Genomic DNA, 12,025 nt, shown 5'->3' on the forward strand with positions numbered 1-12,025 from the left:
ACAGTGGGACATTATTGTCCTGTGTTATAAAGTCATTATAACGCAGGGTAATGCACTGTAATGTTAAGCCTATGCGACATTTACAGTGCGACGTTAACGTCTCGTTGTAAATATTGCGTTATGGTAACTCACTGCTTGCAGTGAGTTACCTCTAAACGCACACGTTAAACAGATACAGAGAGACATACTTTTAATTGCCTGTATGCCATGGTAATGCAGCGTTAATGTGCATTACCACCCATTTTTTTTGCCTTGCGTTGTAATGCTGCGTTGCGACTTTAACGTCACATTACAACGCAACGTCCCACTGGGAATATGCCCTCAATCGTTCGTTTTGACCGATATTTTTCTCTGTGTGTACGAGCCTTTTGCCTTGTTTTACACTGGATCTGTGCGAATGCAGTGCTATGATCCTGCCGCACTGCATCGCATATTTCATCAGTTGCAGGCACCTCCCTTAGGGCTGGTTCAGACGGACGCTTGTGCAGCGTTTACCGCCAGCGTTCTGGGCTTGGCGTTAAACGCTCACATTCAAGTGAATGTTAGCGTTTGTACCAAGCTTTCATGCGCGTTTACACGAACGCGGCGTTCGGGTCCCGATTTTCCCTGGCGTTCAAGGAGCCCCTGGAAGCTACCTGTAGCTTCCAGAGGCGGTTAACCGCGACGGGTAATGTCCCCCTAGGGGAAGAAAAAACGTGACCGCATCCGAACGCAATGCGAACGCTGCTGAAAGCCCGAACGCATCTCAACCGCGACGCCAACGAACGCAACGCCTCCGAACGTCCGTCTAAACCAGCCCTATACTGTATTTATGAGGAAATTGGCTGCAAACAACCCTTTACAAACAGCTCTCTACTGCTCACTTCCTGTGTCTAGTGAGAGCACTATATGGTAGCATTGCTATTTTGATTTTGCGGCGCATGTCACCCCCATGACTGTTCTGCAGCCATACTTTCGACTGCAAAAGGCCCATTTGTAGCTAGCTGACAAAATAGACATCACAAGTAAATTGGTGTCCACGCATGCACACCGTTGTCACGGACATTTAAAAAAAAAAAAAAAACCTGCATCGCCATTTGACTTGATTTACCTTTGTCGCTGTGGACATCAAGCGGTAACATGCTGCAGATGCAGACTTTGCATCAGATCGGATGCTTCTGGCACATTGCACAGCACTACAATAACTCTGCAAGGCTCCATAGACTTACATTGCACTTGCGGTAAGAAAGGGTAGCGCAACACAGGTTACCAATGCCAGTGTGCAAGGTGCCTAAAGGTAGCCATACATCTAGAGATGATGGGTAGATTTGACCAAGAGACAGATCTCTCTCTAATTGATTCTGATTACAGAGATCTGTCGGCTGCCCATACACTGCAGGCTGGTTCCCGATCAATTTCATGATGCCGTATCCGCCGCCACGTTGTCCCCCTAATGCCGCTGGCTCTGGGCTCCATCTGCAATCCGCATACACGTGCCCCACAGGGTTGCTGGCATATACATGGCCGGGTGTGTGATGTCAAACACCCGCCCACGTTACTCTGGCAACCACGTTGGGCGCGTGTATGCGGGTTGCAGAAGGAGCCCGGAGCCAGCGTCGGACAGGCAAAGTATAGTGCATCCGGCAGGAGGGGTACCATTGACATTAGAGGGGACAGCGCCGGGGTTTTCGTCACGCGTCCCAATATTGCTCGCTGTTACCGTAGCGCACCCGATCGTCCAAAACGGCCCAACATCTTGCAGTATGTCCGATAAATTGGTTGCATCGTCAATCGGGCATGCTCTTGGAAGCACCGATTTTCATCTAATTCCATAATAATTATCGAATCGGATGGTCAATCGGTCGCTAAGTCGATAGATGTGTGGCAACCTTAAAGTGGACCTGAACTCTTGTACAGGACAGAAGGAAAACCGAGCAATGCACCCTGTATCTATTTAGAGAATTTAGCCTGTCTTATTCCCCCTCATCTGTGACTAATCACAAATTGTAATTTGATCCCTCTGCTTTTTCACATGGCTGCCTCGACAGAGCAGCTAATTTGTAAACACAGAATGTTAACAATATACCTGCTTCCTTGAAAGCAGGAAGTAGACACACTGCAGATTTATTACAGGACTTCTATCAGCTGTATCAAAGAAATGTTTTTCCTTTAGAGCCGAGAGGAAGTTTTGAGTTCAGGTCCGCTTTAAAGGGAAGGTTCAAGCAAAAAAAAAAAATGAGATTCACTTACCTGGGGCTTCTACCAGCCCCATGTAGCCATCCTGTGCCCTCGTAGTCACTCACTGCTGCTCCAGTTCCCCGCTGGCAGCTTTCTGACCTCGGAGGTCAGGGCCACATTGCATACATTTTTACGCATTCCAGCTAGTGCAGGAACAAAAATGTACGCGTTTCACCACTAACGCGTAAAAATGTATGTGTTAATGTTCCTGCACTAGCGGGAATGTGTAAAAATGTACGCAATTTGGCCCTGACCTCCGAGGTCAGAAAGCTGCCAGCGGGGGACTGGAGCAGCAGTGAGTGACTACGAGGGCACAGGATGGCTGCATGGGGCTGGTAGAAGCCCCAGGTAAGTGAATCTCATTTTTTTTTTTTGCTTGGACCTTCCCTTTAAGTGGCTGGCTGAGTTACAGCAGGGAGCTCTCCAGGCTGCAGATTGCTCTCTTATCAGTTGAAGACAAGATAGCATCACAGTCACTTGTTGCAAGGCACAAAAAGAAAGCTGTGCAATTTTAGGTCAGGTTCACACCATGACTGGATTGTTCTGTGGATGGTGACATTGAATCCACTGACCCCATTGTCCTCTTGTTCTTAGCAGAACATTTTGTGTCTATCAAGGCCGGTTCTGGCTATAACAGGGCCCCGGGGCAAAAGTAGCCCTCCCAACACTAACACCCCCCCCCCCCCCCCTTGCCACAGCAGACAAACTCCCCCAGAGGTCCCAAGCCCAATGCCAACCCTCCTTGAAAGCTTTTGCTCCCCCTCCAGGTCCTGACAACTTTACTCATCTTGGCTCGACTCCAAAGTGTTCTGAGTTCATTAATGGGAAAAAAAAAGATTATTTTTAACATGGAAGTATAGGGAGAAGGGAGGCAGGGAGCTGTCACTGCTGCTGTGTGAAGACTTCAAAGACCAGTACGGAATGTCTGATAAAAAAAAACAAAAAAACAGTATTCCATCAGATGCCCATGTTCAGTACCTGGCGGCCGCAGGGTGAACTTGAGAGGGTTGATGATGGGGGACACATAGGGGTCCCCTACGGACTCTGGGGCAATTGCTCCCTTTCCCTCTATTGTAGCCCCAGCCCTAGTGTCTATATGTCGTGATGCTATCTGTCCAATGTCTAAAAATAATCGCATAGGTTGGGAGTTTGGGGTTTAAGTGGCTTCTCTCCTCCCCCCCCCCCGGCCATTACCCCTCTGCTCCCTGGGCCCTGCAAGTATGCAAGTTTAATAGCCATAATTACCTATTAGTCCCGGCGGGTGAGTGGACGGGCAGTGGCTGCACTTTGAGACACTCTGTCTCCCTCCTACTCTATGACCCGGCACGTGTTTACACATGACGGGACGGGTCATAGAGTGGGAGGGAGACAACGGGTCTCAAAGTGCAGCCACTGCCCGTCCGCTCACCCGCCGGGACCAATAGGTAATTATAGCTATTATACTTGCAGGGTCGGCGCTGCGGGGGCCTCAGCAGAGGTCGGGGCCCCGGGGCAGTTGCCCCTTTGCCTCTATGGTAGCGCCGGCCCTGGACTTTGTGTTCCATCACAACAATGGACACCAGTAGAAAAAAACATGCAGGCTAGTATGAACCTACCCTAAAAAATGATGTTTACTGATGGAAATAAATATTATACTACATAAAATGTGTTGTGTTAAATGGCAGCTTACACACTAGCTGAATGTCACCAAGTTGGTGGGGAAAGTGAGGACATTACTTTTAGGTCACAGGTGGATATTACTGTATAGTCCATAAAGAGTTAGGAGGTTTGTAACTGTATGTTATATCAGACCAGAAATGGTTTAAGATGATTTGGGGCCCTAGGCAAGATATCAGTTTTTGCCCACCACTGATGTCTATGTGGCTTTTTTTTAGTAATATTTGGTGGGGGCTAGCACCCACCGGGCCCCTAGAGTTGCTTCAGACCCTAGGCAACTGCCTAGTATTGCCTTGTGGATGATCCAGCTCTGTACCAGACTGTAGTTTCACTGTAAGTTAGCTTTGCTACCTGCCCTTGGGTGCATGTCTATGGGAGAACTGGTCATGGCAATTTCTATTTTGTATCTCACAAAAGTTGTTTTTTGCCACCAGGGCCGGATTTACCATCAGGCACTTAAAGAGACACTGAAGCGAGAATAAATCTCGCTTCAGTGCTTATATTCCGCACGGGCATGTGTGCCCCTGCTAAAACGCCGCTATCCCGCGGCTAAACGGGGGTCCCTTACCTCCCAAATCCCCTCCGTGCAGCGGGGGATCTCTTCCGCATTGAGGCAGGGCTAACCGCTGCAGCCCTGCCTCACGCGCGTCTGTCAGCGCGTATCTCCGCCTCTGCCCCGCCCCTCTGTCTTCCTTCGCTGAAAGGGGCGGGGGAGAGGCGGCGATGCGCCGCTGATAGACGCGCTGAGAGGCAGGGCTGCAGGCGTTAGCCCTGCCTCAACAGCAGCAAAATCTACGACCAAGTTGGTCGTAGATTTTGCAGGGGGGGGATTTGGGGGGTAAGGGACCCCCGTTTAGCCGCGGGATATCGGAGTTTTAGCAGGGGCACACATGCCCCTGCTGAATATATAAGCACTGAAGCGAGATTTATTCTCGCTTCAGTGTCTCTTTAAGACACGTGCCTACAGGCGCCTGATGGAAAAAGCTGCACACTCTCCTTCCCATGTGCCTCTCTTCCTCCTTCCCTATGCAGAGTCCTGTTGAGAGTGTAAATGACAGACTACTCACCCACCTCTCGGCATTCCAGTGATGGGATTTCCCTTCAGTCGGTGGCAACTTAATACTGTGGGTACCTCTGGCTATATAATACTAATTAGATGTACCCGTAGCTACCAATGGCAGGCAAAGCAAGTAAGGGAGAAGTGAAGCTGGGACAGCCAGCACACTAGTGGTGCGGTTTGGTGGGGTCTATAGGTTCATGGAGGGTGAAGTGTAGGGAGCCAGAACATCTGAGCCTATAGTGCCCCAATTGCCACTTTACCAGTTTCTATTAATCGTATTCTTTTGGGAAAAGAGAATGTCCGTATTTTCAGTCACAACCACAGCTTACTATCTGAAGTGAGAGGGATACGGAGACTGACATTTTTTTCCCCTTCTAAAAAATACCAGTTGCCTGGCTGTCCTGCTGATCCTCTGCCTCTAATACCTTTAGCCATAAAGCCTGAACAAGCATGCAGATCAGAGGTTTCTGACTAAGGGCTGGATTACACTGGCAGCTTGTTTCGAAGTGCTGAAACTCTTTTCTGCTCGGATAGCCTGATGGCCTTCTTGCACGTATGTATGTGTATATATACATACAGAAGCTTGCAAAAGTATTCAGCCCCCTTGAAGTTTTCCACATTTTGCCACATTACTGCCACAAACATGAATCAATATTATTGGAATTCCATGTGAAAGACCAATACGAAGTGGTGTACATGGGAGAAGTGAAATGAAAATCATACTGTACATGATTCCAAACATTTTTTACAAATAAATAACTGCAAAGTGGGGTGTGCGTAATTATTCAGCCCCCCTCAGTCAATACTTTGTAGAACCACCTTTTGCTGCAATTACAGCTGCCAGTCTTTTAGGGTATGTCTTTTCCAGCTTTGCACATCTAGAGACTGAAATCCTTGCCGATTCTTCTTTGCAAAACAGCTCCAGCTCAGTCAGATTAGATGGACAACGTTTGTGAACAGCAGTTTTCAGATCTTGCCACAGATTTCCGATTGGATTTAGATCTGGACCTTGACTGGGCCATTATAACACATGGATATGTTTTGTTTTAAACCATTCCATTGTTGCCCTGGCTTTATATTTAGGGTCATTGTCCTGCTGGAAGGTGAACCTCCGCCACAGTCTCAAGTCTTTTGCAGACTCCAAGAGGTTTTCTTCCAAGATTGCCCTGTATTTGGCTCCATCCATCTCCCCAACAACTCTGACCAGCTTCCCTGTCCCTGCTGAAGAGAAGCACCCCAAGAGCATGATACTGCCACCACCATATTTGACAGTGGGGATGGTGTGTTCAGAGTGACGTGCAGTGTTAGTTTTCCACCACACAGCGTTTTTGCATTTTGGCCAAAAAGTTCAGTTTTGGTCTCATCTGAGCACCTTCTTCCACATGTTTGCTGTGTCCCCCACATGGCTTGTGGCAAACTGCAAACAGGACTTCTTATGCTTTTCTGTTAACAATGGCTTTCTTCTTGCCACTCTTCCATAAATGCCAACTTTGTACAGTGCACGACTAATAGTTGTCCTATGGACAGATTTCACCCGCCTGAGCTGTAGATCTCTGCATTTCGTCCAGAGTCACCATGGGCCTCTTAACTGCATTTCTGATCAGCGCTCTCCTTGTTCGGCCTGTAAGTTTAGGTGGACGGCCTTGTCTTGGTAGGCTTACAGTTGTGCCATACTCCTTCCATTTCTGAATGATCGTTTGAACAGTGCTCCCTGGGATGTTCAAGGCTTTGGAAATCTTTTTGTAGCCTAAGCCTGCTTTAAATTTCTCAATAACTTTTATTCCTGACCTGTCTGGTGTATTCTTTGGACTTCATGGTGTTGTTGCTCCCAATATTCTCTTAGACAACCTCTGAGGTCGTCACAGAGCAGCTGTATTTGTACTGACATTAGATTACACACAGGTTTACTCTATTTAGTCATTAGCACTCATCAGGCAATGTCTATGGGCAACTGACTGCACTCAGACCAAAGGGGTCTGACTACTTACGCACACCCCACTTTGCAGTTATTGATTTGTAAAAAATGTTTGGAATCATGGGCCTGATTCACAAAGCGGTGCAAACTTTTTTGCGGACTTTTGCGCGCGCAATTTGCCGCGATTCGTGCGATTGCGGACTTTTGCGCACGCAATTTGCTGTGATTCGCGCGAATCGTGGCAAATTGCGTGCGCAAAAGTCCGCGAAAAAGTTCGCACCGCTTTGTGAATCAGGCCCCATGTATGATTTTTGTTTCACTTCTCATTTGTACACCGCTTTGTATTGGTCTTTCATGTGAAATTCCAATAAAATTGATTCACGTTTGTGGCAGTAATGTGACAAAATGTGGAAAACTTCAAGGGGGCCGAATACTTTTGCAAGCCACTGTGTGATACACACACACACACACACACACACACACACACACACACACACACACACACACACACACACACACACACACACACACACACACACACACACACACACACACACACACACACACACACACACACACACACACACACACACACACACACACACACACACACACACACACACACACACACACACACACACACACACACACACACACACACACACACACACACACACACACACACACACACACACACACACACACACACACACACACACTCTCTCTCTCCACCAAATAGCACTCTTGTTACCACTAATGATGCTGGCCTAGAGCTGTTTCGGGTGACCTGTCAATCTTCAAGCCAAGAAATTGTGCACTTGAGAGCCCGAAACTGCTCGAGGCCAGTGTCTGTTGCTGTGATGTAGATGACACATGATATTTAGACTGAGACTTGGGCTTTTATTATTGGACTATAACTTTCATTACTGGTAAGAAGAGGGCTATTTGATAGACTGTGGGGACATCTGGTTGTCTAATGATTGCCTGTAGCTTGTACTGTTGTGTCACTTATAGACAGTCGCTCACATACTGTGAAAATTATTTGCAATAAAGTGGAGAGTTCTATTTGCAAATGGTCTCTGTGGTACTAAGGCTATCGGTGCCCTGCACTCACCTTTTAGGCCCCGTTCACATCACAAACGCGGACAGGCACGCACGCGGAACACAACGCGTACAAACGTGCGTTGCGTGGCTGATCCCATCACTGAAAAGTGAATGGGACAGCCACGCGTTTTTACAAAAAATGCGTGCAGCATGCGTTCCCGGACCGCACAGGTCCGGAACGCATGCAGTGTAAACATCAGACATTGCACTCTATGCAATGTCTGATGTTGTGCGTGTCGGCCACCTGCACGCGTTTCCAAAACGCGGCTGGAAAGGCGTGCAGTGTGAACGGGGCCTAAGGGATGCTCTCACAAGTAAATTAGAGTGCCTAAGCACTCGAATTTGTGATTTAAATGAGCATTAATTACTGCAAGCTGGAAGGGGGAAGTGCGGCTTTTGCAATACGTCCAATAGGACGCGTGCAAGCTATTTGGAGCGCACGGAGGACGTGGATTTATGGGTAAATAACCCCTTATGTCCCCGCCGGACACCTGCAGTAATTAATGCTCATTTAAAGGGATACTGTAGGGGGTCGGGGGAAAATGAGTTGAACTTACCCGGGGCTTCTAACGGTCCCCCGCAGACATCCTGTGCCCGTGCAGCCACTCCCCAATGCTCCGGCTCCGCCTCCGGTTCACTTATAATTTCAGACTTTAAAGTCTGAAAACCACTGCGCCTGCGTTGCTGTGTCCTCAATCCTGCTGATGTCACCAGGAACGTACTGTGCAGGCCCAGTATGATCAGTGACTGCGCAGTACGCTCCTGGTGACATCAGCAGGAGCGAGGACACGGCAACGCAGGCGCAGTGGTTTTCAGACTTTAAAGTCTGAAATTCCAGAAGTGAACCGGAGGCGGGGCCGGAGCATCAGTGAGTGGCTGCGCGGGCACAGGATGTCTGCGGGGGACCGTTATAAGCCCCGAGTAAGTTCAACTCATTTTCCCCCGACCCCCTACAGTATTCCTTTAAATCACAAATTCGAGTGCTTAGGCACTTGGTCAAAATTTCACATTGATTAAATAAATTTGATTGCCAGCGGACCTTTCCTCCTCTTTGCTAAATCTAATATCTGCTCTACTGAAATGTGTTATAGTGTCTGGCCAGCATAACTTCATCAAACTCCTACGTAGAAAGTATTTGTCTTGGTCCTTTTTGCAACCCATTTCTGCCCCCCCCCCCTCTTTTTTTTTTTTTAGTTGTGAGACCTATGGAAGCTGCCATATTTATTTCCTTTTAAACAATACCAGTTGCCTGGCTGTCCTGCTGATCTTTCTGGTCAGTAGGTCTAAATCTCACACCTGAAACAAGCATGCAGCTACTTTTGTCAGATTTGTCATAAACATCTAATCTGCATGCTTGTTCAAGGTCTATGGCTTAGAGGAGAGGCAGAGGATCAGCAGGACAGCCAGGCAATGTGCATTATTTAAAAGGAAATAAACATGTCAGCCTTCATATCCCTCTCAACTCGGGTTCCCTTTAAACCAGCCATGTAACAATGTTAGTTGGAAGCAGGACAAACATTTCAGGGAACCATCAGTCACTCTAACATTCTCTGAGGAAGGCAAATGCTAAACAACAAATAATTCCAGATGAGAGTTTTTCGAGGAGATAAAACGACAGAGGGACCCTGGGAGCCCGATCTGGTGTATTATTGTATATTTCCAGGTGAGGTGTAAAACAGAAATCAGATATACTCACAAGGCTAGGTTGCATCAAAGGCAACCACTCCAATCCGCATGTGGGAAAGTACCATCCCCACTTGGGCTTGTAAGGGCTCGTTCACATCTAGGGTTTTTCGACCATTTTTCAAGCGCAGGCGATTTTTCAAAATTGCCCACAAAACACTTATGCAATGAATCTCAATGAGAGGCGCATATCGGCGCGTTTCGCTCGCTTTGCGCTCCAATTTTGGTAAAATGGAAGGTATAGGAAGAGCGCTAAACGCTCACAAATTCACTTTGTATGGCAATTGCGTTCGCGATTTTAAGAATAAATACATTGTATTTATTCATTTGCGGGTCAAAGAGTTCACTTCTATGACTTGCGTCAGGGAGTGACTAAAAATTTTGCTCTGCAATAACGCTTTAGAAAAGCGCTTTTAAAAAACGCAGCGCGCAAGCAAGCGCCGGGAGGTGCTTAAAAAAATTTGCACAAAATCGCAAAACGCTTGCGTTTGCAATTTCGATTTTAGATGTGAACAAGGCTTGGGAGTTGGGTGAAGGGCACATCTCCTTTAGAAAAACACCACCTGTAGAGGTGAGATTCCCTGGTCGGGGAGAGTAAGGAAGACACAGTAGGGTAGGAGGCGCCCAAAGTAGATCAAACAGTGAGGTGTATGACCATATGGCTATTCAATATTAGTAACTATAATAGTAAATCCACTAACTTACTATCAATTACAGAGTTACTAATATGGAATAGCCTTATAGTCATATGGCTCACTGTTTGATCTACCTCGGGTGCCTTCTACTCTATTGTGTCCAACAAATAATTCCACTTCCTGTGACCATGCTTCAGAAGTCGGTGACTTCAAACACAAATGTAAAAGCTTGAGCGAAAAAACAAAAAAAAAAAAAAAAAAGCTGAGAGCTGGCAAGTCGTATTACGGCTCTTCCTATCTGTACATGCTTTTACCTTACTAGACACATTTTTGACACGGGGTCACTTTAATCCCGGGAATGCAGCTAATATTTCCTATTGATTTCTGTAGGTTAGCGCTTTTTATAGGCCTGATCTCCGCAAATGCGCAGTATGAACTGAAATTACAGTGGTCTCTCTACACAAGGCACTAGCTGGAGGAAGGAAATCCCTATTTAGCACTTGGCTCACATGCAATGTAGTGTTTATTCCTCATTGCGAGTCGTGCTGAACGCGGGGACCATGGTGATGTCCTGAAGCTAGATTTAATTGGCAGCATGGCATCAGAGCTGCCTGGGATTCAGGCTGTACCTCTTACTTCTCCACCTCCCACAATTCACTGTGCCTTGTTCCAGGAAAATGCTGAGCACAGATTTGGCAGGGTTCCGCCTGTAATTAACCATACATTTTCTCTGTTTCCTTCAGCTGGAATGACTAGGCAGACCAAGCATCACCCAGAAGGCAGTCTGTGATGGTGTAATGTACAGACTCCATATCGCATGAAGACCCACAAGGCTGATAGGCTGAGGGACACCCGGGTGCCAGGATGGACAGGGCATGACATTTGTGGAGGGTAAGTGGTGATGGCACAGCCAGAGCTATGTTTTTGAGGCAGGCAAGGGGGTAACTGTGGTCACTTGCTCTTCTTCTAGCAAAGTTTAACGGTTACAGGGTGAGGTGCCCATAGTCATGAGATGTCGGTAACCTAATCTAGCCAGATTGGCTAAACGACTTTATGGTTGTCTTCAGATACTGCCGGTCATCTGGTATCACAGGAAATTGTAGAAGTTATGAAACGAGTTCCAGTCACTGTTGTTGCATTCGTAAGTTATCCTTCCCTACTTTACTATTGCTCTTTATATAAACTTGCATGGTGATATTATCATTATTAATAATTTATATAGCGCTGGCATGTTCCGTGTCGCTGTACAACAGCATACAGGGTATAATAATACAAAGTAAACAATACAATAGTTAATCCAAAACAATGGTGGATTGCTGCTGATGTAATAAACAAATCAACTACAGCTTTTTACATGGGTGGGAGGTATGCACACAGATTACACAGCATTGTGAGACAAAAGGGGAAGAGAGCCCTGGCCAAAAGGCCTTACAGTCAAGGTAGCCATATATCTAGCGATGATGAGCAGCAGAACCGGGACAAGGACAAGGTCCTCCAGCACCCAAGGCTGAGACACCAAACTGCGCCCCTCCATTCCTCCCACCTCAGCCGTCACACACTGATTGCTATTAGACTAAGAGGTGCCCCGGGGCCCCCCAACAGCTTAATCTTTAGTTATCTGGCTTGCAGTCATTGCCATGTATCCCCATTTCTTATTTCTCTCTGCTGCAAACACAATAGGGGAATGATAGCTGAGTGAGTTGTGCGCCCCTCCTACACTGCACCCTGAGGCGGGAGCCTCTCTTGCCTCTGCCT

The 12,025-nt window shown here is 47.2% G+C and overlaps 1 protein-coding gene across 3 annotated transcripts in view; it reads left to right on the forward strand.

Annotated features, from left to right (window-relative positions):
* The window catches only part of LOC137524445 (hexosaminidase D-like), a 143,163-nt gene that overhangs the window by 18,645 nt on the left and 112,493 nt on the right, over positions 1–12,025 (forward strand). For 2 of the 3 annotated variants that reach the window (XM_068244309.1, XM_068244307.1), the window contains exons 2-3: positions 11,014–11,161; positions 11,338–11,411. In XM_068244309.1, the coding sequence (XP_068100410.1) occupies positions 11,088–11,161; positions 11,338–11,411 (148 nt within the window). In that variant the 5' untranslated portion in view covers positions 11,014–11,087. The remainder of the gene's footprint in view (positions 1–11,013; positions 11,162–11,337; positions 11,412–12,025) is intronic. The other variant, XM_068244311.1, reaches the window with a different exon arrangement.

The sequence above is a fragment of the Hyperolius riggenbachi genome, chromosome 7 (assembly GCF_040937935.1).
Source record: "Hyperolius riggenbachi isolate aHypRig1 chromosome 7, aHypRig1.pri, whole genome shotgun sequence".
Classification (NCBI taxonomy): Eukaryota; Metazoa; Chordata; class Amphibia; order Anura; family Hyperoliidae; genus Hyperolius; species Hyperolius riggenbachi.